General features: G+C 41.4%; 4 protein-coding genes across 5 annotated transcripts; 3 read left to right on the top strand and 1 right to left on the bottom strand.

The window, feature by feature from the left end:
• Positions 1–622: 622 nt before the first annotated feature.
• On the top strand, positions 623–1,231 carry rpp25a (ribonuclease P/MRP subunit p25, a). The gene has a single exon (XM_028408766.1). The coding sequence runs from the start codon at positions 623–625 to the stop codon at positions 1,229–1,231; it is 609 nt and encodes a 202-aa protein (XP_028264567.1).
• An 840-nt stretch (positions 1,232–2,071) lies between these two features.
• On the top strand, positions 2,072–4,730 carry cox5aa (cytochrome c oxidase subunit 5Aa). The gene is made up of 5 exons (XM_028407974.1): positions 2,072–2,229; positions 3,067–3,183; positions 4,184–4,305; positions 4,401–4,517; positions 4,594–4,730. Exons 1-4 carry the CDS (start codon positions 2,157–2,159, stop codon positions 4,512–4,514), a joined length of 426 nt encoding a protein of 141 aa, XP_028263775.1. The 5' UTR covers positions 2,072–2,156; the 3' UTR covers positions 4,515–4,517; positions 4,594–4,730.
• Positions 4,731–6,290: 1,560 nt separating this feature from the next.
• LOC114437409 (AT-rich interactive domain-containing protein 3A-like) lies at positions 6,291–15,748 on the top strand. The gene is made up of 9 exons (XM_028408072.1): positions 6,291–6,518; positions 7,037–7,666; positions 11,256–11,330; positions 11,417–11,489; positions 12,166–12,349; positions 12,700–12,950; positions 13,033–13,308; positions 13,479–13,568; positions 14,077–15,748. Exons 1-9 carry the CDS (start codon positions 6,495–6,497, stop codon positions 14,217–14,219), a joined length of 1,746 nt encoding a protein of 581 aa, XP_028263873.1. The 5' UTR covers positions 6,291–6,494; the 3' UTR covers positions 14,220–15,748.
• A 4,438-nt stretch (positions 15,749–20,186) lies between these two features.
• On the bottom strand, positions 20,187–26,921 carry LOC114437552 (interaptin). Of its 2 annotated transcripts, XM_028408330.1 has the most exons (23): positions 26,491–26,921; positions 26,362–26,423; positions 26,011–26,269; positions 25,781–25,875; positions 25,559–25,694; positions 25,360–25,479; positions 25,150–25,275; positions 24,944–25,048; positions 24,708–24,848; positions 24,396–24,625; positions 24,067–24,328; positions 23,578–23,677; positions 23,451–23,493; positions 23,290–23,359; positions 23,100–23,173; positions 22,937–23,021; positions 22,768–22,858; positions 22,613–22,695; positions 22,441–22,539; positions 22,136–22,249; positions 21,874–22,026; positions 21,072–21,132; positions 20,187–20,792 (listed from the first exon to the last, which is right to left on the bottom strand). In XM_028408330.1, exons 1-23 carry the CDS (start codon positions 26,575–26,577, stop codon positions 20,581–20,583), a joined length of 2,808 nt encoding a protein of 935 aa, XP_028264131.1. In that variant the 5' UTR covers positions 26,578–26,921; the 3' UTR covers positions 20,187–20,580. The 2 variants fall into 2 exon arrangements, with proteins under 2 accessions (XP_028264131.1, XP_028264132.1); XM_028408331.1 differs by lacking the exon at positions 21,072–21,132 and having other exon boundaries at positions 20,671–20,792; positions 26,491–26,918.
• Between the last annotated feature and the right edge of the window lie 78 nt (positions 26,922–26,999).

Below are 26,999 nucleotides of genomic sequence, written 5' to 3'. Positions count from 1 at the left end.
ATTGTTTAAAAATCTGCAAATGATCAAAAATGCTAACAAACTTTGTCAACCACTAACAATTGCTTCAACTGCATGCCTTGTTAAATCTCATTAAACCATGTTTAGTCATCCATATAATTCAAGCAACCTCGCAGACAAATACAATCTCTGGGTCTTTAAAGCCATTTACACAAAAACTACAATGTGACAGTATTAAATGAGGCAAAATGTTGCATGTGCCTTTAAGAGCACTATGTCCCACTCTACATGTCTCTCTCTGAGCCTCATATGTGTTTGTTGGCATCAGCTGTCCTCAGTGCTGAATGGAGCAAGGACATCTTTTCTTCACGTCAGTGGGATTAGAGGAAGAAATGGCCTTTTCTTTCTGCTCGCTGTCAACTCAGAGCTCAGAAGACAAAGTGAAAAGCTAACAGGGAGACAGGATCCAGATAAGAGATAAGTTTGGAGTACAGAGCTGATCACTTTTTAGTTTCTTTGACTATATGAACAAGAAACATGCTTCTGATATCAAGGGAGATGCACAAATAAGCCGAGGCAGCAGGCTCAGACACAACATCCTGCACTGTAGCTGTGCTGCTTTCTGAGTAACCGACATTAGGTGGAGGGTTCACACAGGACTATAATGGATCATCAATCAGCTTCATTCAGTTCCTCTGTCTCATCTTCATCTCTAAAACTTGATCAGAGCAACTTCAGGAGAATCAGCCGCACAGAGGACAGCAGTCTCTACCCCATCCCAGGCCTCGCAGCAGACATCCTGCACATGCGAGTAAAAGAAGGAAGCAAGATACGAAATTTGCTGCGGTTTGCAACATTACGGATGCAAGGAGAGGGAAGAGACAGCGCTGGGACATTGTTGAGACAGGTGGTCTTTTCTGGCTCAGGTAGGGGAGTCACCAAGACCATCACCTGTGTGGAGATCCTGAAGCGCAAAGTGGAAGGGCTGCACCAAGTGTCCAAACTCTACTATAAGACCATACATGAAGTGTGGGAGAGTCCACAGCAGGGAGCACCAGGTACAACCATGGAGAGGACGGTCCCTGCCATCTGCATCCTGCTCTCAAAAGACCCACTGGATCCCCAGGAGCCGGGATACCAACCCCCACAAGTCATCAGCGGTCCTACAGACACAGGGAGACACAGAGGTCTGCTCCGGGTGGCTCACAGTCCCCCCTCACAGCGCACAGCCAAGAGACTCTGTCTGGATGACTGGAACATGCGTCCCACCTAATATCAAACAGTTTGTTTATATGTCGTCTAACTTGGTATGGTATGGTATGGTATGGTATAAGTTTCACTAAAATAATTTGCAATTAAATTTTTATATTAAATATAAGGTCATTAGTTTCTGAAGTAATCCAATATAATGAAAACACTCCTTTCATTCACAACTTGATATTTGTAAGTAACATAAAGTTAGGAAAAATGTCTCAGCATCCTCGGTATAAAAAGGACCACATGTATGTAAACTTTTATCAGCAGTAGTATAAATAGTCACATTATTAGCGGTTCCATGTATGTGATATCAGTCATCTTCTGTTTTCTATTTTTGGAAATAACATGTGAACATAGATTATCATAACGACTGTGTATCTGTGTCTATGCTGCTTCTTCCCACAGTCGAAAGGCCTACTGGTTAGATTAGAAGGTGAATTAGCCGAGGGTGTGAGTGTCAGCATGAGTACTTGTTTGTTTCTCTACACTGCACAAATCATCAAGTCCAACTTCACAAGAAAGATCCAGAGAACATTGCATGAACATTTTTCTATAATTTGAATTCACTAAATGTCATTATGAGTAAGAAAATACAATAATAAGAAAAACAGTTGTAACCCTTGGGCATTTTTATGGCATTTCAATAAAACTGACTATTCTTAAACCCCTTTGCAACAATAATTATGTATATATTAGAATATTTGATCATTTTTCGTTTGAAGACAATTTAAAAATGAGTCACAAACAAATCACATGGCACTTTACAGTATTGCTTTTGAAAAACTTTGAACCTGTCAAGGTTAGGGAGAAAAAAATATGTCAATGAGCTGCAGTTTGCACATGCGCAGAAGAGCAGCGCGTACGTGACGGGCTAACAGTTAGCGCTAGCTTCCCTCTGCCAAACCTCGCCGGTTCGTGTAGTAGCTTGCTGTCTTTGCAACATGTTCAGAGCCGCCGTCCGACTCTCGGTCTCCGGTGTCCGGAGTCTAACCCGCACGCAACCAGGCTGCCAAGGTATTTGCTCATCCGGCTTTCCATTCTGAGTTTTATTTTTTTAAATGTAGCAGCTTATGAAACTGTCCGGGCAAAGTTCTTAGCGGAAATCAAGTGTGACTGTCGGCACATTGCAGTGTCCACACAGCTAAGCTGGCTAGCTTCATTAAGAAATGGAAGGCAGTTAAACGTGTTTAAGTTTCAGTCAAGTTGTGTTCTTTTGGTACAGTCGTTATTAACGCAATATGAGTGTGTGCTGATCTGAAAATGTCCCCGTATTCAGCCCGGTGGTGTTAGTGTCCTTGCCGTGACCCAGTTGGTAGGCTCAGTTTGCGGCCCTGTGATTGTGCTGCTTGGGCTAGTTGCTAACATGCTAACTAGGTTAGTTGTCTAAGGTGTGTTTATGTAGTTGCGAGTGTTTGGTGGTTTGGCACGAAAAATTGCCACCAAAAACAAGCATGCTGCTATTATGAGGCTACCCTGATGTATTAGCAATTTAGCAGCTACATTAGCTTCATACATAATTATGTGAAGGATAAGGTAAGGTAAGACTGCATCACTTTAGATCGATAACAATGAATGAAACAAAACTCTTCAGTCACACGTCCGCCTGTATTCAGTCCTATTAAGTCGCCATATGATATGAATCTGTGGTATGTCCATGAGTGTCACTGTAGGTCGGTCATATCACGATGTTGTCACTGATCCAGCTCCGTTACATTACTTCCCAGAATGTGTCCTTTTCTTTCTTCACCTAGTGTTCACGTTTAATTGAACTGTACTCCTCCTCTTCCTTTTCTAAAAACCTTTATTTTAATGATGAATGATTGCTGAAAAAAATGTACTTTTATCCTGCAGCTCCTTTGGCCTCAAGGTGTTACTCACATGGGAAGAAGGAGACAGAGGAGGAGTTTGATGCCCGCTGGGTCACTTATTTCAACAAGCCAGACATTGATGCATGGGAGCTGAGAAAGGGTATGCCGTACAAAATTTAAAAATAATAATGAAACTCTACTTTTTTAAAGCTGTCTTATTACAGCTGAGGTATGACAAGAGTCAGGATGCACTGTGACTGAGATTTAGGTCAAATCAGTGAGCAGTTCGAAGGAGTATCTCATTACTGGGTTTGTTTTTTTATTTACTGGAATTTACTACAAGTTAGTGCAGCATACTGTTTAAAATAACATTAAAAAGCTCACGTTTCCAGTTTCAGCAGCTGTTGTTTTTGAGTGCTTAACTAGTGTTTCCAAAATAACTTCACAGTTTTATTACTATAGCTAGTGTTACCTGAGAATCCACTTCAGTTACAAAGTCATTACATTTTCAACTTTTTTTTAGCCTAAAAAGAATTTATTAAGACATTGTATCAGTCACGGTTACTTTTTTTTTTGGTAGTACCAAACTTTTATTTGGATTTCTAGCCAGTCTGTGTGATCCTTCAGAAGGCCACCTCACCTACCGTTTTAGTTGATCTCACTAATATTAACTTGTATAGCAAAAACAAAGAAACTGTTGCTCAGCTGTGCAACAGTGCAACGCGTTGTTCATTTAGGAACCACCCAACCAGTCTAATGTGTATAAGAGCTCACCTCTGTAACCTGATTCCTGTGTTTTCCTTGTTTGTTGGCAAACTTAAGATGAAATCTGTCTCTGGATATTATAAAGGCTTTAGCATAGTATTTGATCAGGTGATTTATCATGTGAGTATTACAGTGTTTTTCAGCCATGGATTGTGAGTATTTTTTGGCTACAGCGGTGGTGTGTATGTGACCCTCTCAAAATAGAATACCGTGCCCATGTTAATCGCAACAAAGGGACATGTCCTTCTTATGTCAATCTAACCGTATAATTAAGAAATGCATTTAAGTGACCTTGGTTTACTTTTGGTTTGATCGTGTCATGGGATTTATGTACAGTGGGGCTTGTTGTAAAAAGGATTTTCTCCCATTCTTAAGTGTTACCACCATGTTTTTAGGGATGAACACACTAATTGGGTATGATCTGGTACCTGAGCCAAAGATTATTGAGGCTGCCCTCAGAGCCTGTCGGAGGTTAAACGACTTGGCCAGCGCTATCCGAATTTTGGAAGCTGTGAAGGTGAGTGAAAGCAGCTCCTGTGTTAACATTGCCCGCCATCCCCCCCTTGTAGTCATAAGATAATGATAATGATCTTTACCATTTTATTTCCTCAGAACAAAGCAGGACCTCATAAAGACATCTATCCGTACGTGATCCAGGAGCTGCGGCCTGTTTTAGAGGAGCTTGGTGTCTCCACACCTGAAGAGCTTGGCATTGACAAAGTGTAAAAGGTACTAAAATCCTGGCTTTACTCCCCTGTGTGTAAAAAGAGAGCAATCTAATGCAAATATTGTTTGTCTGTTTCAGATCTAACGAGAGGAGATACCCCGGACACAGAGCCCTTGTACTTACATGTGTGTAATATTTAATTTGGCCTTTATTACGTTCTTTTGCTTGTAAAATATTGATGAACCTAATAAAGGAAAACGTATCTTTGAGTGTCACAGGTATATTGGTACATATTTGGAACAATGAAGCAACACTGATACAGGTTGCTTCAGCCCAGAGCAGGTCGTCACTAAATGGTTCATGTTATCATGTGTGGACAGTCCTGTGAGAATCGCAGTTGGCCACCAGGGAGCAGTGTTTCCACATGAATGTAAAAATCATTCTACTGTAACCAGTCTGCAGGACATTCATCATCTGTTTGCATTTCAGGGAGAATATACATGCTGGTAAAATAAACTTGTTCAAATTGCGGAAGGTGTGATATTATTATAAACACAGCTCGGGGATATTAACAGGAGGTTACAGTAAATATGACTTCCTTTTCTGTGTCATGGACAAGTGTAACAATAATGTAAAAATTAATCATTTAAAGTGAACACTTTATCATTAATATGAGCAGAGAAGCAGTGTGTTTATGTAAAGATGCCAAGAGAAACAATGGGTTAAAAAATAACTTTTAGTGACCTAAGTCACCTTAGTGGAGTAAATTATTCCTTAGCTCATTATTTTCAGATTGTTTTTAAACTACAGTGCAGGTGAGTTGCCTATATATATATATATATATATATATATATATATATATATATATATATGTATATATATATAAATAAATAAAAGATTATTAAGCTTTAAGAGCCGATGCTTTTTATGGCTGGCTGTGCATCCTCAGCTGTGCAGATGCCATAAAGTGGTCCTTTAAAATGATAAAATATAAAATACACTGATTTTATTTTATTGTGAAAATGTATTTTAAACAAAGAAGGGCAGACGATGATGAGTGTTAAAATATTAAAGATTTATCAGAGGGATGTTTTTATGGGCACAGGAAATAGGATTTGCGTGTTTACAGTCACAATGGGCCCTTTTCATCAACATGACCATTTCAACTCCTAAAGCCTTTTTAACTCATTTGCTGCTCCACAATTTATCTGCCTGCATATTGCTGTCAAACCCAAGAATCGGTTTAAACGTAATTCCGCCTTTACTTATCTCTCAGAGGAAATCTGAGCTTATTGAGAGAAAAGTCTTGTCTGATTTTTTTTTCTCTGTTTCCTGTAATCAATCAGCTCCTGTCAGCAGCATCTGTTTGAGCTGTTTATAGACTGGTGGGAGGAACTATAACCGCGGATTCACAGGCAGGCAGAATTATCACATGTAGCAGCTGTGGATGCAATTATAAGAGGACACAGGTCATTTAATTTAGCCCAAAGAAAATACATTAAAAATATATGTAATCACTCTCACACACGTCTTTATGTTTAAATTAATTTATCAGTGTCCACGCTTGTCTGCAGCTCAGTTTGCTGTTTGTTAGTCTTTTTTTTTTTTTTACAGTGAAGATTGTGTTACCTAGTGTAACAGCCGTGGATTTCGCTTCGGGGTGGGATCTCCCTGTGAAGTGGGTGGGAAGTTCCACATGGAAAAAAAAAAAACACTTTACGATCTTTACGCACGGGGCGGGCCTTTCATTCATCCGAGTTGTGGGTGTGGGCCACTCAGTCAAAGACAATCAAAGATGTTTGAGTTTCCATGCGCAGTGACCAGGGAGGTATAGACCACGTAGCACTATCACCCCTCCTCCAGCAGCTCTGATCCCTCCGGCCTCCACACTGCAGGGTGTGTGTGTGTTTTTTTATTTTAAATCACATTTGATCAAAAGAAGAATCTTTTCGTTTTCAAAAGGAGAAAGCTGGTCATGCAGTGCGTTTTGTTTCCGCCGGAGGAAAGAAGGAAAAACTAGATAAGACCTGTTGGCGGTGATGAATTACTCCAAGGCGCAAATGGTGAGTGTCGACGACTCTTTTCTCAGCGCTTCTTTTCTCGTGTTCGTTACAGTAACAAAGCAAATGACCATTAATGAAGACATTCAGAGCTGCTGTGCGTTTACGAAGACGCGTTCTGTGTAGTTTTGTGTTGAGAAAAACAGGTTTTCTTGGTTTTTGATGCAGTTTTTATATCTTCACCTTCTCTGTGAGTTAAAGTTTTTTTTCTTTTCTGCCGAAGAATCCGTTTGTAAATTCACCTTGTCGGAGTTTAACCGACGTCCCTCTTCCAGGTTTCCTCTAACAGGGTGAAGCCACAGAGTTTTTGTCTGCTGTATGCTGCTAATTTATTTTAATAAAGTCATTAAGTTTTTTTTCCCCTCGGCCCAAATGTGTAACTTTTATTTAATTAGAAAATATTTGAACAATAATTTGGTTTTTTTCTTTGTTAGTTTCTATTGTTTAAAAAATCTTTGATTTATTTGACTTCTTTCTGCCGTGTACAGATGATTTCAGTGCTTTTGTGTTTTTGTCTATAGTCCAGCCTGTCAGAAGAAGGAAGTACAGCTGGGTTTCCACAGTCCAGTTCTGCTGGTGTGAAGCTGGAGGCGGTGATGGAGCAGCTGCAGAGACAACAGGAAGCCAAGCTGGAGATGAGTCTGCAGGAGAAACACCTCCTTCAAGCTCAGCTCCTGTTTGCTCAGCAAGCCGCTGCAGCCAGAGCCTCCGGCTCCAAACTGGACTCTGCTTTGTTTGGAAAGGCAGACAGACAGACTTACCAGCAGATTCTGAACCACCATCTGAGCAGGATGCAGGATCCAGAGGAAGATGAGGATGAAGAAGACGATGACGACGACTCGGATAAGGAGGGACAGGGGATGTTGGGACCTGAAGACAACTACGATGAAGAAGATGATGATGATGAGGAGGAAGGGGATGAAGAGAGTAGGCCCCATCCACAGGCGAAGAAGCCACGTCTGCACCCTGCCTCAAACTTCCCCTTCCAGTCCTATCTTCCACCCGCTGCTGCCAAACAGTTGTCCGAGTCTTCCCCTCCATCAGTCAAACAGGAGCATGAGGAGGTGAAGGTGATGTCTCCTACAAGTCAACATGCCTTCACATCACCCAACGGCTTCCCTGACTGGGGCTATGATGAGCCTTGTAAACAGGTGAGAGACAAAATCAAGGTTTGTGTTCTAAGTTTTTTAAGGAAATTCTGGTTTAGTTCTAAAGGCGTCGGATGGGTTACTCTTCCTCACAGATGTCTGTTCCTGTTGTGGTTTGTGTGTGCTTCTCATTATTAATCTCTCATGTCTTCACGCTGAGAGCTTGCCATTTCTCACATGAGGAGGAAGGAGGAGTGTGCCTGTCTTTGGCAACATGCCCAACTTTTGATAGTGTTTAATTACTGGCCAAGTTGGGGACCTTTACTTCTGTCACCTCATGTCTGAAACCTTCTCGCCACTGGCTGAGCTAATTGGTCTTGGCTATAGTCCAAAGAAGCCAGTTTAAGCCTGAGAGATGGACCTAAAATAACAGCAGAGAAAAGCGTGTGTACAAGGTAGATTTCCTGTAATATCATGTTAAATAAGACAACCAGTGTGTCCACACAGAACAAGCCTCTCTGTGTGGATTTGTTTTCCCCCTTTTTTATGGGGGCTGTTCTGATTGGTTCCTCTTTGTGTATGTTTCCCTTGAAAAGGCCCCATGTCAATACAATGCATTATGATGAATGAGGTCTGTGGGTGGGGGTACAGTTGGGTTAGAGCCTCATAAGTGTACTTACAGTAGTTCCATTGCAGAGACAAAAGGACTTCTGGTGTCAAGAGTGGTGGTACCACCTCCGCAGTGGTCATTTAGAAGGTTAAATGCTCAGAAAGCTCCCTGAACCTCTTAGTGGTGGTGATGTTACTGTAGCTCCATGGATAGCTTTGCATAATTTAACTGTCGCCTGGCAACGCTAAATGGCAGCGTATTCCCCTGCAAGTAATCAATACATTATATGGCCAGTGCAGTGAGAATACATTTCCTTTGCATGTTTGTGTGAAAGGACTTTAGCTTTTTATTGTTAAAAGCAAAAAAGGAACACCAGGATATATGTGTGAGATTCATTTAAGTTCATCCATCCTTGCAGAAATATGACGGTTTGAAATGTGTTTTTTTCGCGGGCCAACATGTAAGCACAGTTCAAATGTTGCTCTTTTGTCTTCTCCTTCTCTGCAGTATTTTTCTTGTTGGTCTCATTAATGAAATAATGAAAGGCTTTTCAAGTCTAGCCAGACCGGACAGCCATTGTTAGCTCCTTGTCTGTGCGGTCTCACTGTAAGCCCTTAAATGTAGCATGCAGGGGGGGGGGGGTGAAGAGCCCCCCCCTCCCCCAGTTCATCCAAGCACACAGCACAGCAAGACGTCAGATAAATGATCTTGACTTGCTGGCTTGATTGAAGGTCCAATTATTTGATTTGGATTAATTTTGGTCCCCCACCCCCCTGCAGTTACATTGAAACTTTTTTTTGAGGTTAAGTTTTCACTTTTGCCCTGCTGGAAAAACTGAATGAAGCTTATAATAAGAGGTAATTGGTTAATGGTAACATTTGAACAGTTTAATGTCATGATTTATTTTATTATCATGAATGGAGGAAGTGACTCGGGAGTGATATGCATGAACCAGATGCCGTCTAATTTAAATGTATAAATCACATATAAAAGTAGCCTATTTAACAAAACAATAGAAACCTTTTCCTGACCTACATTCTGAATACTATCAGCATTCCCAAGCCTGGATGTGTGAAAGCTCTGTGAGCAATTAACTGGAAGCTCTTTGTTAATAGATCCGCAGTAGGTCTCACTTGCTCATCAATAAGAGGGGGAAGGGTTTTATTTCGATTTGATGGTGAAAAGACTGGGATGTTTATCTCCCCTCAATGGGCTTTCTGCTGGAAGAAGGCTTGTATTAGAAATTCAAAGCCCGGGCAATTACATGTGTCAACAGCTACGCCACCACAGGGGCGAGCTTTGTGTGTAAAGTGGATACATTCAGTAACCAGTTTAACCACTTAAAAACTTGGGAAAAACAAACTAGTTTACCCAGAACCAGGGTAGGAGTTTTCTAAGGGTCTTATAGTTGCAGAGCGTGCAGTTTTAAAATCAGGAAAATAACACAAAACGAGTTATCTGTGAGTGGTGAAAGTGTGCGAACCTCTGTCATTTGGCATTCTTTTGAAAAAAAAAATGGGAGTCCATTTGTTCAGAGGTGTTGGTGTCAATCAATAGGATGAGAATCGGGTGTTGGTGAGTGCAGAGATCTATCAAAGTCTGATCTTCACACCACATGTTTGTATCATGGCGCGAAACAAACTGAAGCACAAAGATAGAAATGTTTTTAAAAAAAAATCATTCAGCTGTGACTATAACACACCAATCTAAACACTGAACAGATCACCATGACAGTTATTAGTATTAAATAACACCCTGCTCTGGTGGAGCTGTGGTTTTACACCTGATGACAAAGGGAAGCTCTGTGTTTCACTTCCATGCAGGTGTTGAATATGTGTCTGCAAAGCTGTGTTTTTATGGTAAACACATGGACAGCTGCAGCTGCACCAGAAGCTAAATGACTATCAGATCCTGATGTGGAATGTTGTTATTCCTAAATGAGGTCATGTTGTGTTACTGTGCATTTAACATATATATATATATATATATATATATATATATATATATATGTTAAATGCACAGTAACACAACATGACCTCATTTAGGTGTGTGTGTATATATATATATATATTGTGTGTGTGTATATATATATATATATATATATATATATATATATATATATATATATATATATATATATATATATATATATATATATATATATATATATATATATATATATATATACACAATTAAATAGAGGTACAGTAAGAATATCCAAACATGTATTTCAAGTTTAAAGCTTTCCAGTTAATGTTAGTCTTAAAAGACCCAAGGTTGTTTTAATCTTAAAGCGGTTAATATAAAACCCAAGCATGAACTGAAAGGCGCTGACCCGCAAATCAAAGCAAACAAAATGGTGTTTCATAAGCGGCAGAAATCAGCCCTGAATAAACTATTTATAATTAATTATAAAACAAACGGAATCACATGAACATAATGAGTGACCAATCTCAGATCTCTTGCATCACGGTGCAGCTCTTTGTGTGCTGGCAGGACAATAACCTCTCAGTGGGTCTTTCCACACAGTTGCACACTCGCTGCCCTCCACTCACATTTTTAACCTTTAACCGTCATGTTAAGGTGGAGGCGGGGGGGCGGAGTTGATGCAGGAATAACATGTCGCATTGAACTACTTAAAGAGCATGCTTCATTTCATTAATCTCTCTTTCACTGTGCTCAGCTTTACAAATGTTGCTACATCGTGGGTGAGTGTGGGTGTGTATAGGTGTGTTAAAAATGTTGAAAATTGTTTACACAACACAGCAGTGCAGGTAGTCAGATGTTTACAGTTCCCAGATGTTTACAGTTCCCAGCTGTTTACTACAGGCAGACTGATGGAGGTGGAGCAGGTTTAGAAACGGGCAGATGGAATGGGAAAAAAAAGAGATTTCAGTAGAGGTCTATATTTTAATTTCACTATTTTCCTGTTGAATTGCAGAAAATGATAATTAGTAAATCTGCAGGAACATAATGTAAAGTTGCGTTGTCTGATGACAACCTGTTGACAAATGTCTCACTCTCCATGTGGGGTTTTTACAGAGAGGAAATGCCATCTGGACCGAGGAGAGTGACGGAGGAAAAGTAAGAGGAGAACCATCTCGAGACTTTGCCAAGGTCGGTAGATTTGGATGTAAGACATGACGTGTAAATGCCAAGAATCACTACACAGTAACAGCTGACTTTGTTGTTTCAACGTGCAGCTGTATGAACTGGACAATGACCCACACAGGAAGGAGTTTCTGGACGAGCTCTTTGTCTTCATGCAGAAACGAGGTAATTATTACATGGAGTATCATACTTTTTTTCAAATCATCTTAAAAACATGACCATTGGAAACATGGCCTAAAGCTTTCTCAGTGTACTTCTGTCTTTACTGTCTAAATTCGTATTCAGTGGTGCATGTTAAGGACAGTAGTGCAGAGTAAGTGGTTCTAATTAAAACAAATCTGGTCCAAGTAGAGACAATGCAGTTCTGCTGTGTTCTGAATGCACTGGCTGCTATGTAGGCAAACATCATGGCGGTGGATAATGTGCGTGTGCCATGTGTTCATCTTAAGAACACAGTAATCTTCCAGCTAGCACTGCTTTTTAGCCTCCTTCATTAATTGGCTTTTTACTAAATCGGGATTGGAAGGGTTAGCTGTCACCCGTGTGACTGGCAGACACTGCTGCTCTGAAATCACTCCTCCCCCTGTGCTCAAATCATTGCAGCAACAAAGCTGCTGTTGTGGAATTACCCCCCCCCCCCCCATGTGAAATAAGCTTTATTGGACACAGATTATACATGTTAAGCCACATTACCTTACCTTAACCTCAGGCCCTCAGGTGTCTTACTCTGAATATGTTCTTTCTCTGTGCATTAACTGGAGCACAGCAGTAGTTCTCCAAAGCTGACTGCAAACATGTATCACTAATTCATTCCTTTGTGTTTTATTCTATCATTGATCAGGAACGCCGGTGAACCGCATTCCCATCATGGCAAAACAGGTGCTGGACCTTTACAAACTTTATAAGCTGGTGACAGAGAAGGGAGGCCTGGTGGAGGTTATCAACAAGAAGATCTGGAGGGAGATCACCAAAGGTCTAAATCTACCCACGTCCATCACAAGCGCCGCCTTCACCCTTCGCACCCAGTAGGTGTCTCTCAAATCTAAAAAAAAGCACTAACACTTTAACGCTTGCGGCCTCACACAGCAGCAATAATGCAAACATTAAATACTTTCTTGAATTGACATTAGAGCATGTGCTCAAAAAGGTATTCAGTATCACAGGAATCATAACACACAGTGTCTGGAGGTGATTTTATGTTAAATCCAACCTGAGCCTCTTATATATTTATTTTACATTTAATGACAAATCAATTAAAAACATTGGGCACTCTTACGTTCTACCATCGCCAGTTTGTAGATAAGGTGTTCTAAATGGGATATATAAAGGTATTTTTTTTTAGTTTTAGTCAGTTTTGTGAACCTTGTCCTTGCAGGTATATGAAGTACTTGTATCCATTTGAGTGTGAGAAGAATGGTCTGAGCTCTCCAGGGGAGCTTCAGGCGGCCATCGACAGCAACCGCAGAGAAGGCAGACGTCCCAGCTACACCAACAGCCTGTACCACTACTCTCCATCTCCGAGCTCTGCTCCACACGCTCTCCTGTCCTCACCCACCATGCAGTCCACTCCGACCACACACAATGGCCTGGGCAAGTCTGCTAGTCAAAATTTAAAGAGAAACACAGGTATGCTGCGCTCTGTATTTATAGCAAAACAAATAAAGTTTTAGTATTTCAAAGTTTTTTTTTATCACTTTTCTTTATTCAGATGAGAACTCCACCCCTGTGATACCCAGGCTGCCCATGGCTCTGGCTCTTGGTCACAAGCAGCAGCAGCAGCAGCTGGCACAGGCGGCCACATTAGAGCATCTCAGAGAGCAGCTGGAGCGGGGAGCGGGTGGAGCTGCAGCCGACGGCCCGGAGAAGAAAATGATGCGGCTTGCCGAGGAGCAGCAGCGCCTAATGCAGCAGGCCCTCCAGCAGAATCTGTTGGCTATGGCCTCTCATTTTAACCCTATGAACCTCAAACTTAACAATGGACACGGTGAGTTGCTGCATGCTACCTAATCATCAGTGATTATTTTGGGACTTACTGCTACAGTGAATTAATGCCACAGAGAATTAGGACACTTTTGAAGCCAAAGGGGATCACCACTCAATCCCAGCAAGGTGTAGTAAGCATATTAATTGGATTTTTTTGTTTGTCTTTCACAGAAAACAAACAGGATTTGTCGCTGAGTATCTCGACTAGTGGGCCTGCCAGCATCAGTGTGTCTGTGGAAGTCAATGGCACACTTTATTCAGGTAAGTTTGGGATTGTTTTTGTGTGATTTAGTGACACTGGTGCACCTCATATTGAAGTGAAAGAATAGCTAGCTAGTAGAAACTAGTAGAAACTTTGCTAGTCTGCAAACTTCACTTTATATTTCAGTTTTATTTAGCATTGAATTCACAGGATGGGGCAGCAACTGATTTGTTTATGGCCAAAGCTAAAAAGGCTAAGCTCTGTCTTTATCTTGGAGAAGGTACTATTTAGGAGAATCGCTGGTGTCCACATTCCTGAATGTCATCACCACTATGAACATGTGGGCCCCCTAGATAGTGCTGCTGACAGAAAATGTTTTTGACTTCAGACTCTGTGCAAAATCACTCAAGGAGCTGAATTACATGTGCATGTAACCAGAGCTGCGTAGACTCCTCTTGACCTACCTTAGGGCACAAACTGATCAATCAAAGTTGAACATGACAACAAATGTTTTTGACCGATACAGACTGATTGAATTCATCTTCTTCTGTGTCTTCTCTGTGGTAGGAACGCTGTTTGCCCAGAAGGCGACCGCTCCTGTGTCGTCACAGTCTGTGACTCTGGCAGGAACGAGTGCTTTCAGTGCCCTTTCTTCCTCACACAGTCCCTCCTCCTCCTCTTCCTCCAGCTCCTCAAAGGGAACAAATTAATTTGCGCTGGTTTTCAAACCAGTTCTGCACGAAATTATTAAATAGTATACCTCAGACAAAAATGTAGGAACTCCAGGGAAAATGTGCTGCAACACAGGAAGCTATCCATTTTTATTCACAGCATTGACTTTCTGTTACTGTGCTTATGATTCTTGTTGGACCTCAAAGCTCACACACTGGTGATAATGTAGGTTCAGATCACAGTTTACCTTAGTGCCTGTTAGAAGCCTTTTGTACTGTAGTGGCATTCTTGTCTAAAGACACATTTTTTTTTTCCCCCCCGGAAGTGTCTTTAGAGCAGAAACGTGCTGAGAATCAATGCTGCGTCTCTTTGGGTGTCGACTGAGTTTGTAGCTAATTATCAAACAGTCCCGTAGCTGCCTTTCCATATAGTCACCTGTAGAACAATGTGGTTGTCAAAGTACAACTGATGAAGACCAAAAAGCCTTAGCTCAGTGTCGTAGCTCCGCTCTGTAACTGTTTGCTGAAGCCCTTTTGTATCCCTCTTGGTAAACATTTGGTTTGCAAAAGCTCGTAGTTTACACTTTTTTCACAGCAGCGTTCAGGGAAAACACGTCATCAGAAATGTCTCGGGGAAATAAACCTGAATGTAAAAAGGGGCTGAATGCAGATTAGTTGGATTCTTTTACGTTGTGCTTTAACTTACTTTTTTTTATTTTTTATTTAATGATTCGATTTGGCCTCAAAATTACAGAAAATTTATTTCATGTCAGCTGTGAATCAAATGTGAGAGAGAGATGAGCTTTATGTAGAAGTGACACAACATTTACCTCAACCGACTTCCCCGCCTGGGAAAGTTTTCTCAGATAAATCTCTTTTGGACTCAGGAATGTACTTCGGACGCATCACATGTTTTACTATATCTCATAATATATTGCTGTGTTATATTTGTATAAATGCAGAGAATGTATCGTTAATTAACCTCTAGCTTTGGACATGTGAACACTGAAACAGTGCTACCTCACTCTTCTAGAGAAATATGCAATGCTTCATGCAGCATGTGTCAATTTAGCCATCTGCTGAAATGTGTGTGGACAATCAGGCAGACATATCACTGCAAACAAATGCCACTGTGAACATGACAACTGTAAAGACAATATCAAGGTTGATCAACGCTGTTCCGGTCTTTGATTAACACATTTATGGAATGTGGAGCCATGAGGAATAAAAGAATCTTGTGTGATGTAAAACAAACAAACAGAAATGTTCTTTTTCTTTATTTCTGAATGCTGTAACTTTAGGATGTCAAAAACTTTTATTGAGCAGTGATGTAAGCCTTTAATAAGATTGCAGTTCAGATGATCAGTTGGTGGTGTTACATACAGCAATGTGGCCTAGAGAGCTTAACTCACTGCTACTTTTGGAAATTGTTAACTTTTGTCTGTTTTTACATTTTTAAATTGTCTTTGGAAGAAAAAGACAAAGAAAATGTCTCCATCAATTTAACATCACAACTCGACCATACAATAAAAACAAAATGTGACACAGTTGGAAACACAAGCAAATAATGCAGCAAGTAGCGAAAAGATCAACATTATTTACTTCTTCTTTTGTTGCATGTGTTTTTATGCATGCTCACATTAAAACGGTGAATAAAATAATTGGTGCTACATTTTTTTTTTATCTGATCACAAATTCTTTGCCTCCCAATGTTGTGTTTTATGTGCTCTTCAGTTGAAACTGTATTCTTATTCTCATAATTCTTTCCCTGACAGGTTACAGTATGCGAGTCACCAGATGGGGGTGGCATTTCCTTGCCTGTACAATAGAAACAAAGCATTTCCTTTTTAGAGGCTTAGTTGTGTTTAGTTTTTTTTAATAATTACACTGAGGAAATTTGTGTTATTGTTTTACAACATGTGTCAGATTAAGATTAAGGCTGTGAGGTCAAACTGCACATTGGGCAAAGAAAGAGTGTGTTAAGCATTAATTCCTCCACAGCCATACTAATGGATATAAGAGGTTGTGGGTCAGCGGGTGGGGGTTGGGGGGGGGGGTTGAGGGCAGGAGATGGGCTGCAGGATTTGCTGTTGGAATCTATAGTAACAATACTGGATTGGCATCTGGAGCACTGAAGAAGAAGGATGCTACAGAGGTATTATGAGCTGTGTGTCACCGCCCACAGTCCCCACCCACCAGGGAAAAACCAGTCTAGTCAAGTCAGTCAGCAGATGACGGAATCACTGCTGGGGATGGAGACTGGGATACACAGTACACGTTGAGAATCGATGTTTTTCCAGCTTTGAGGAACTGCAGTTTGTCGAATAACATAAGAATTCCTGTGTTTGTCCTTCTTTTATGGCTCAGACCAAAGTAATGCGAATCTGAAACGGCAAGATGTTTTGATGGAGGCCAGTCCTTTTTACACCTTTGTGGCTTATGTACGAAATGGCTTTGGTTGATCCTCTAAAGCAGACATAGATGGGTAGATACCTCCAGGACTGAAAGTCAGAATGCATTTTCAATCAAGCAAATGATCCTCTCTGGACTTTTACCTGTGGATGCTTTAAAAACAGGCTCTGACAAACTTTCAGCACACTGTTGGCGACATGCCTTACCACGACGAAGAGTACCCAGGCCAGCCTCTTTGGCAGTCTGTGCTCCTCTTTTGCTGCAAAGGTATGATTGAGGGCATCATGGTCATCCTCTTCTTCTGGCTGCTGGTGCAGGTCCTCTTCACCAAACAGTTAGAAGGTAGGTACGGTATTAGAGAATATCTTATCAGTTTTTTTGACAACACACAAAAGGCCACACATAAATTAAGAGAGTTTCAGACGGGCATTCTATCTGTCCGTGAAATCTCACAATGAAAGTCAAGGGGTCAAAATCCAGATGTTTAAAATATAAACCTTGTGTTTTTGTTCAAGAAATGAGAAAGAGAATGTATTTCATGCAGCCTTCAATCACATGGGTCAAAGAAGTACATGTACTTGCTATGTTATCTAATCCAGAGGTTGTCTAAGGGAGCATTACAGCAGTCTGAAAAAACGTATTATTCCCTCTTATGCCCATAGTTCATCTCCAGATTCTCCTCCTGGTTGGACTGATCGTCTTTTGTCTGTGTTTGGTCCTGGGATGCATTCTGTGCTGGAAGAAAAGTAACATATGGCCAGTGAAAGACAAAACCCCTGTGATGCCAGCCCCTGCAGCTCCTGCTGAACCTGGGACCTTTGCTCAGAACCTGCCTCCCTTAGCAACAACATCAGCATCCCGGCGATATGAGGAGCTGGATGGAGATGTACTGGAGTACCCCTCCACCTTCACCAGCCCGGCATTCTCAGAGCATGAATTTACTTCTCCACTATTTTCTAACCAAGCTCAGCCTGCTTCTGAGCAAAAGGAGCAACCGAAGTCCTATTTTTCCCTGCGCCGCCTCAGCTCACCACTGCTAACATCACCTCTTTATAAACCTATAGACCCCAATCATACTTCCCTACCTTCATTTCCCAAGCTGGGACTGTTTGCCAAAACATGTAAGGCTATGCAGAGGCGCTGCACAGTGTCTGGGGACAGTATATCTTACAACGAACACAGTAGACTCACCAGCCCCAGTGCTGCCTCCCCTTCTATGACTGAAAAACCAATCCCTCTGGCTCCACTGGGCTATGGCTCCAGAGCAAGCTGCAAACAGCCAATATCACCAAAACCCTGCCTCCATTTCACCATGGCCTTTTCTCCAGAGCAGCAAACTCTGACAGTCACTGTCCTCAGTCTCACTGGGATATCACACAGCCTGGAAGATGTGTCTGTGATGGGCAGCCTGCCACCTCTGCACCCCTGTCCCATACAAGCTTCTGTCCAGAGCAGCTGCAGCTTTGAGCCTCACTGCCTGATGCTGCCTCTGAAGGTGAGCTCTGTGAAGGAGCTCCAGATGTGTGTACTGAAAATATCTGTGCATGCGCAGGAACCACAGAGCCTGAGAGGCACCACTCTGGGGGAACTGGAGGCCGAATGTGGAGAAAGAGACTGGAGAACAGAGCATCCGGTTCACTTCATAAAGGAGCTTACCCCAGACCTATGGAAACTAAAAAAGGTAGTAGATAAACTGTGAACAGTTGAGCCAGATCAATGGTTGAATAGAAGGTTGAATAAACATCTGAACTCTAACCCAATGACACATTGAACCTGTGTGATTGAAGCCCCTTGTAACCTGCGAACCGGTTATTCTCTGCTGAAACCAGTAAAAGATCGAAAACACTGAGTCATATTTAGTAATTCCAATAGACTGTTGTACAAAAGTATTATGTTGATGCATTTCTTACTGAATGAGATTTGCCCCTCTGTCTCCTCTTTGAACTGTTGCCCTTTGACTCTAGAGTCTGATCTCCCAGGATGCACTGATGTGTAAGGGGCTTAGCTGTCCTCCACAGATCTTCATTTTGCTTCACTATCAGACTCTGGCTCATCGCGTCAAAGTCACTGTCCTCAGAGCTGATAACCTGCACAGTCTCGCTCCCATGTTGGCCGCAGCAGCAGGTAAGAAAACAAAGTCAAAGTGTTTTTTAAGATTTCATTATCCCATCTGGACATCATGCATATATATATTATGCAAGCAATTGTGGGCAGAACTAACTTTTGCATTTCAGGGCAGAGGTAAAGTAATTCCCTATGTTTGCTTTTAATGTTTAGGGGATTAAATGATGTCGTACAGAATCCGAATGCAGCAGGAGATCATCCCCTTTTTAATGACATTGTGGTTTAATCCTTTGCTATTCACAATCCTCAGGAAAACGTTCCAATCTGCACTGGAACTCTTATCTGACAGATCTAATCTTTGTTTGCATTAGCCTGTCTAGGCATTTTTATATTAATATTATTATAAACTGGCACATTCTGTATGCAAAGCCATTAAATTTGATCAGATCTGTTTCATGTACATTATTTCACATATGCATGCCTTGGATAATCTCTTTGTTGTGCATCAGGTTCTGATATGACACAGACAGGAGACAGCTCAGAGATGCAATGAATAAAGATGGGGATTATTTCCTTATGTTAAAGAATTCTTGTGACTCTTCACAATGTGTCTGTGTACAGATTATCAGGTGGTGATCAATCTGTACCACGATGGAACTTTGCTCAGCAGCAAAGAAACTAAAGGAGGCTCCTGCACTGTGTGGAACACATCTTTGCTGTTTGATCTGCCACAAGGAGACATTAGCCAGCTTCCCCTCATGCTCGAGTTCGTAATTATGCAGGTAAATGTTTTTGCTTTGAGAAATTATTTCATGGTTTCTACACATGTAAACAGACACAAATACTCATGTTTATTTGCATTGTTTTCCACTGGGACAGAATCAGCTTCCCTCTGAAGGTAAAGTCATCGGTCGAGTCCTGATTGGAGCAGAGGCCGCAGATGCAGGACGCACCCATTGGAGGGACATGTGCAGCCTGCAGGTGGACCAGGCACGGTGGCACACAGTTCAACCAGAGCTACTATAAAGCTTGAACACTGGAAATATAATGTTGAACTCAAGGAGGGGACGTCTGCAATTAAGTATTAAGTTGCAGACAACTGCAGATCCGATGGATAGATGGATCTCTGATCTTAAAATATGGCCTTATTTCAGTGTATCAGCCATCAAAGTCTGCCATTAAAATGGTAAAAAACACAATGTAAGTTCAAAGTTAGAAGGCTTATAATAGGACAATAGTTGTGTGATGCATTTCCCAGAATAAGCACTCTAAATGGATTTCCTACAATTTGGAAGAACTCCACAGTAATCTGCTGCAAACCTTTTTTTCTCAGTTCCAGTAAAAAAAGAAGTAAGATGGAGGTAGCTGAACTCAATGGTCATTTAATGCATGAGTAACACATAATATTCACAGATGCACTTTAAACACCCTCATGTATTTTAGCTATTTCTCAGTTACATTTTATGTCTGATTTCCTGTATGTAAATATGATGTGAGGAAATAAAATAAAACAGTTATGGTGCTATTTATTAACAGCACCGGTTAAGGCTTAAATTAGATGCTGTTCTGTTAAGACTGACATATAAAAAACACAATCTTTAATGTTAAAAGTGTGTGAGCAGAAAAATAAACAGGCAAAAATCTGGTGAGCTCAGCAGCTGAAAGGTCACTTATTAAACATAATAAAATATAAAACTTTTTCTTGAGGCCTTCAGTGATGTCGCTTTCATTAAGCATTCCTTGGTTACTTATGAAAATCCACAGATCTTGTTCTGAGCAATTTAATGAGGAACTATTTTCCACCAAACTGTCACCAAATGTTATCTCTACTTCATCTATCTCCACACTTGGAGATAAATAAATAGTGCTGCAAGCCACAGGAACAACATAAAGCATTCATATATTTTTTTTATAAACTGTCGCTTTAAGTATTCAAAACACTACAACCAACCTCATCTTCCTCTTCATCTTCATCAGGGCTACAGATAGATACAAGTTCAGCCAAGAATATACCATCAGGATAGATGGCAGGTGTCCACCTCTGCTGCAGGTCACACTCCTCTGAACAGTGTGAAGACATGTGTGATACTTTTCCTGTAGCGTTGAGGTCCTGGAGTGCCGGATCCAACACTAAGTCTTAATTAAAAATGTAAAAAAAATGGTTAAAACAAATGTCTATATATATATATATATATATATATATATATATATATATATATATATATATATATATATATATATATATATAATCTACACACACGACAGGAAGAAACACAGACGGCAAAGAGCAAATTAATTGAAACCAATAGTAAAGTGGGATGCCTCTTCTCATTGGTTAGATCAATTAAGCACAAAGAATCACAACTTACACACCACACACATTTCTACACTACTGGTGACATTTTCCAACTTCACCTTGCTGCAGATTGTCATTATCTTTCTTCAGATGGCTGATTTCAGCAGACAAAGCTGACATCTGACAGAGAAAAGAACAGTTTCAGAGTACTGATCATATATTTGCCTCACTGTGCTGCACAGTAGGCAAATATATGGTGAATAAACAAATTCAGTTTCATAGACTGTTAAGTAACATGCAATGTTTGATGCTTTTGCGTGTTTATGATGGCTTTCTGTCATCATACTGCCACAGTCACGCACCATCAGTGTAAGACAGTGACATGCAACTGGTTCTTATCCTCTTATGTTTGAGTCAGATGCGTTTCAGCCGAGCGGTTCACTCCTCAGCTTCATATCCGATTATTTACCAAGTAGAAAGAGTCATATTTGAGATTATAGCTGAAATGCGTTTTGCATAGTATAAGCGGCTATGCAGCCAGGCTGACACACCCCCATCACACACACACACCACCACCACCAGCAGCAGCAGCAGCAGCACACATGGGCTGGATGCTCTTTGATTAAAGCAGCAGCTGGGATTAGTGCTGTCTGCACATGTAAGTGTGTCATATGCAATGAAAGCGGGGGGGGGGGGGGGGGGGGGGGTCTTTCATGATATAATCTACAGTATGTGCCATGATCACACCAGTAATGACATCATATGTTGCAGATGTATACACTTATACACATTGTATACACATTTTATGCAGCAGGGCAGATGCACCGTAGATGTTCTCTGATGACTGGAGGACAGACAGACACACAGACACATAGACAGCACTAGTTTACATTAACTTTCTATAACTTAAGCTTTCATTACCTGATGTGTGTGGGTGGGCAGCTCTCCTTCAGGATGACTCCCTTCTGTAGGCTCTCCTTCCTCTTTCCCTCCTGTCCAGTCGTTCTCCTCATCCTCCTCTAACACTGGCATCAAACCTGATCCCTCCTGCCAGTATCTCCTCTCCACTGCTGCCTGATAGAGAATATAAACACAAACTGCATGTTTTTTCTATGTGGCAGTGTTAATGTTGTCATTGTTGTGATCTTTGCTCACATGTTTTTAGCATTAAGGTGCTACATACTCTAACAGCTTTAGCTGTGGGAGTCCGGTCTTGAGGTGAGGAAGCTCCAGCTGCTGATGTGTTGTCAGTCTTTCCAGTCTGCTTTTCTTCTCGCTCTTTAAACAAACTCTTTAACTGCGGACATATTAAGATTCACTTAAAAATGTTTTAACTAATTTGCCTTTTCAATCTGGCTATCTGCTGAAAATGTAACGTCACGTTTGGAATAGATAAAATGGACCCATTGTAGTGACATCTACATGGAGCCATCCTGCACAGAGGGATGTATAAAAATGACCTGAAAGCCTGCTGCCACCATACAGTACCTGCTCTGTGACCATTCTCCTTTGCTGCTCTGTCTCTTGATTAACCGGACAAATGATTTTATCCTTCCTGCTCTCAACAGGTTGTTTCTCATCTTTAACCTGTGGACAAGGTGTGTGTCATTCTTGACATTCATAAACACAGGAATCTCTCCCAGGGTTTTACATACTGTACCAGGTAAAGCTGTCGCAGTGTTTGAAGCTTCTGGACCGCCAGCACCTTCTCCTGCTGCAGCTGGTCCTCCCTCCTCCTGCACTCTGAGAACATAGAAGACTGTTTAAAACAAAATGCTCTGTCCTCAGTATGTTTTTCAGGAGGCAGTCTCATACCATCCAACTGGGCCCTGAGTGAATCAGTAGTCAAGATGTCTGCTTGCAGGCTTTTATCTTGTTGAGCATCTTCAGAGACCTTGTTCACGAGCTTAGATGAAGAACAGAGATGACAACGTGAGAAGAAAATGCAGGGTCTGATGTGCTTCAGTGTTTTCAGTGGCTGTACCTTGAGCTCCAGAGCAGAAATCGTGATTTGAGCCTCCATTTTTTCTGCTTCTCTCAGCCTTTCCAAACTCTTCAAAGCATGCTCTCTAACACAGTAAGCAGCAATATCAATTATACACTAAAATTTACAAACAATTACTCATCAGTTCTAAAAGAAATCTTACTTTTCCCTCAGTTCCTTCTCTCTTTCTGCAAGTTTTTGCTTCAGCGTTTGAACCTCGCTGCTTTGTATGCACACCTAGAAATTACAAAAGATGTCCCACATATTATCATCGTACGACATTACCTTCACCACCTTGTTATATGTTGATGTGTTGAACACTGTCTTTCAGTGAGGCAGGAACATCTTGTTACCTGAGAGGATTTGTTTTGGTGGCTGTTGGGGTCCGATGCTTGTTCCCAAAACAAAGAGGATTCTGTTAAGCTGATAAAGAGAAACCATGATGAGGAGGCAGATCACAGAATTTCATTTTTTTAACATTTTAAATATGAAAATCTCATCAGAATCCACTCACTCTGTCACGGTCTCTCTGTCCCGAGTCTCCACAGCCCCACCACCTACAGATCACAGGTCACGGCATATTAACGCCCCCTTGTGTTCAAAGAACAGAATCCTGGACTGTTATTAGCACATATGTTTACCTTTGTATCTGTGTAGGAGTGCCTGTGTCCTGCCTCTTTCCAGCTCCAGCTCATGTTTGCATGCATCAAGCTCAGCCCTCAGCAGTGAGGCAGAGTCTCTCTGTATGATATAAGTGAGTAGTCAAACATTCCATGGACTGTATATAACTTTAGTAGCTGAATCATTTCATTGAGTAATACTGTGAAAAACGTCACTTAGTGAATATAGCAATAAATTAGACAAGGAACAATAATTCATACTGGTGTTAAGTCATTTGTTTTTTCTGGTGTCAGTAGTTGCAGGGGTTCTTTCTGAAGAGTTATTGCACTGTGCAGAATCTAATGACAGAACACTGTTTTTACATCCTTCTGCTCAAAGGGAAAAAGACTGCATGTGTATAAACATGTCTGTGTGACATTGGAAGCCAGTCGTAGTTCATGCAGGCAGCATGAAACACTGGGACTGGACTTTCAAGTAAGGGAGAACTAGTAGAAACTTTGTATTCTTACATCATTTCTGGTGTTCTTCTTGAGTTCCTCTAGCTCTTCTTGTGTGGACTGCAGGGTCAGAGCCACCTTTTGCCATTTCTCAGTCCAGTGTGAGACCACAGCTTTCATTTCCTTGATGCTCTGCACTCTCTCTGCGTCTTGTTCACGATACTCTTCCTCATGCAGGTGCAGCAGTTTCTCCTTCTCAGTGACCTCAGCCTCCAAACACAGACACTGATCCTGCAGTTTCTGGTTTTCTGATTCCAAAGATTCCACAGATTCTCTGCAGAGGTAGGAGAATTTTACTAAACGCACAGTTGATAACTGATTAAAGTCTGGTCACAACTTACCTGTACTGGCAGCACCTTTCCTTTATCTTCATCAGCCCCTCGTCTCCACCTTCATTCATTTTACTCAGCAGCTCCTCTTTCTCTCTGAGCAGCTGAGAGCGCCGCACCTCCAGTTCTGTAATCAGCTTGTTGTTCACGATCTTCTCTTCTTTTAGCTCCTGTACCTGACACTGTGACATCTCCAGACTCTGCTTGGTCACTTCAAGCTCTCCTCTGAGCTCTTCATTGACCTGATACAAATACACAACAGCAATACTTAAATCAAGATTAGAAACAGGAATTAACAAAAAGGATACAGGTCAAATTTCTAACCTCTCTGAAAGCCTTTAACTCTTCCTTTATCAGGATGGTTGGCTGGTTGTTGTTGTTGTTGTTGTTTAGAGACTCATTGAAAGCATGTTGGATCCTCTTGGCCTCAAGATCCTGACCCTTCTCAAGAAGATCTGCTTTCTCCTGCACAGCAACACATGAAAACAAATATAGTCATAAAGAACAACATCACACAGAAAATTAAGTTTATGTAGTAAATATATGAACATATGAGACACTTGGGTTAGGTGGTCTTTGTCAGCCAGAGCCTCTGTCAGTCTGGCCTTCATTTCCTTCATGTTGTCCTCCAGCTTCACTATTTGTGTGGACAAAATAGCCTTTTCCTGAGCAGAATTCAGAGACAGTTATCAATATGAAGACAGTGAGTCAGTAACTCTGATGTGTGTTAGTCTGGTCAGTTTATTAACTGTTGGCTGTAACCAACCAGGCACGCTTGACTGATCTTGCTGTTGGCTTCACATAGCTGTTCTTGCACTTCAGAGTGATTCTGTGCAGTCTGACTCAGCTTCTTGTTCATCTCCTCAATTTGATTCAGCAGTGTCCTCTGTGTCTATGAGAAACACTTGAAGTTATAAATGTATAACTTCAAATGTATCAGGAGGTGTTATTGGTTTTATTTTGCTTGGGAGCTGACCTCTGTGGACGTGTGGAGGTGCTGCAGTGCCTTGTTTCGTTCTTCTTCTTGTGCCTTTGCTCTGATCTCAGTTTCTTTCAGGGCCTCTCTCAGCAACTCTGTGTCGTCCTTCTGCTTCTCCTGAAATAAAATAATTAGTAAAACAAAAATGGTTGAGAAAGAGATAAACATACAAAAGTATTTTTAAAAGCTTACGCACCTGCTTGTTGCTATCCTCTTCACTTACTGGTACTGTTCTGCTGGTTGAGCTGGGAGCTTTTTCGATTGGTTGATTGACGCTTCCTCTGTCCAAAGTAGACTTCATTTGCAACAGGTCCTTCTCCAGCTTCAGGACCCTTGTGAATGAATTTTACATGATGAGTTTCAGTCTTTTCTTTAATCAGTCAAATGTTTTTTATGTGCTTTTTTCCTGCACTTATACTTCTCATGGAGCTCTTCACGCTTTTGGTGCTTTTCATGTTGGGTTAGTTCAGCTGCCTCCTTCTGCTCAAGCGCGCTCATTGCCTCTGATAGATGCTGTGTGACACATTAGTACATGGTGAGAGAATACTGTGTGTGACTGAAAGACACCCCAAACACCGATCTGAAGCAGCAAAACAACATGTTTGGTTTGGTTTAGAACCATTTCAGCTTTCTTTAAAAGTCCCCTACCTTGTGTTTCATATCAAGCAGCTGTGCAGCACTCAACTGTGAGTTTCTGGTCTTCAGGCGGTCCAGGTGAGTGTCTATTCGTTCATGAGCATCTTGCAGCCACTGCACCACTGCTGCTTGTCTGAAGCTACTCTCACCACGGGCAGCCCTTAATTCAGCTGCTGCCGAAGGAAAGGGTCGTGTAGCAGCCTCAGGTGCCAGATAGGACAATGATTGCCACTTTCTTAGTCCTGGATCACTCTGTCTGAAGCCTCCAGTGCTGCCAGAGACACAGAAACACAAATAAACCACCTGATGGTTGAGAATTTATATATATATTTTTTGTCTATGTCATCTAAGTTTTACTCTTACCCTGAGCTGACTTTGGACATAAATCCCGATCCAGGATTCCAGGATCCACACCATGCTGAAGTCTGAAAAGAAATAGATCTTATAACTATCTCTTGATTAACCAAAGTTACATGAAATTCTGGATCTTACCTGGGCTGTAAAACGAGATTTGGTGTCCCACATGTCGAGATCCATTAAAGAAAGTGGACTTGAACTCCCGCATGAAGGGCTAAACATCCTGAATGGTCTTCCTAGATCTAAGCTATCACTTCTGTCTGTATGAGAGAGGCCACAGCTCTCATCTGCCTGCAGGTCCGCCCAAGTGTTGAGGCCCAACACGAGGATAGATTGTCACACAAAGGTGGCAGCTTTGAGGTGTCTGTCTATTCTTGGATCATGTGTCTTGATTTTTCCACCACTTCCTTGATGGTCAACAACTACTTTCAACATGGCACGGTTACTCAAGTGTGTTAATGATCTAGAAATAAAATGTTTGTCCTTCTTGGTTTGTTTATCACACCACTATAAAACTATGACACCTTCTCTTACAGTACCTTGATACAGAAACCGTCTCCTGTCGTCTGATCCTGCACACCTGCGCTGCTTGTAGCCCTTACCCTGCTTTGATTGCAGGCTTTTCTGGTGCAGCCCCTGAACTC

Source organism: Parambassis ranga, chromosome 6 (assembly GCF_900634625.1).
Source record: "Parambassis ranga chromosome 6, fParRan2.1, whole genome shotgun sequence".
Taxonomy (NCBI): Eukaryota; Metazoa; Chordata; class Actinopteri; family Ambassidae; genus Parambassis; species Parambassis ranga.
The sequence above is the reverse complement of the archived record's forward strand: the minus strand, read 5'-3'. Positions and strand labels throughout refer to the sequence as shown.

Excerpts from the sequence above, each read along its gene's own strand:
- LOC114437409 (XM_028408072.1), top strand. The coding sequence starts at position 6,495 with ATGAATTACTCCAAGGCGCAAATG. Across the intron at positions 11,331-11,416 it reads CATCTCGAGACTTTGCCAAG|CTGTATGAACTGGACAATGA; the intron begins GTCGGTAGATTT and ends TTCAACGTGCAG. Across the intron at positions 13,569-14,076 it reads CAATGGCACACTTTATTCAG|GAACGCTGTTTGCCCAGAAG; the intron begins GTAAGTTTGGGA and ends TCTCTGTGGTAG.
- cox5aa (XM_028407974.1), top strand. The coding sequence starts at position 2,157 with ATGTTCAGAGCCGCCGTCCGACTCTCGGTCTCCGGTGTCCGGAGTCTA. Across the intron at positions 2,230-3,066 it reads CACGCAACCAGGCTGCCAAG|CTCCTTTGGCCTCAAGGTGT; the intron begins GTATTTGCTCAT and ends TTTATCCTGCAG. Across the intron at positions 3,184-4,183 it reads TGCATGGGAGCTGAGAAAGG|GGATGAACACACTAATTGGG; the intron begins GTATGCCGTACA and ends CCATGTTTTTAG.
- rpp25a (XM_028408766.1), top strand. The coding sequence starts at position 623 with ATGGATCATCAATCAGCTTCATTCAGTTCCTCTGTCTCATCTTCATCT.
- LOC114437552 (XM_028408330.1), bottom strand. The coding sequence starts at position 26,577 with ATGTTTAGCCCTTCATGCGGGAGTTCAAGTCCACTTTCTTTAATGGAT. Across the intron at positions 22,859-22,936 it reads TTTCTGCTCTGGAGCTCAAG|CTCGTGAACAAGGTCTCTGA; the intron begins GTACAGCCACTG and ends TCTTCATCTAAG. Across the intron at positions 22,540-22,612 it reads CACTGCGACAGCTTTACCTG|GTTAAAGATGAGAAACAACC; the intron begins GTACAGTATGTA and ends CCTTGTCCACAG.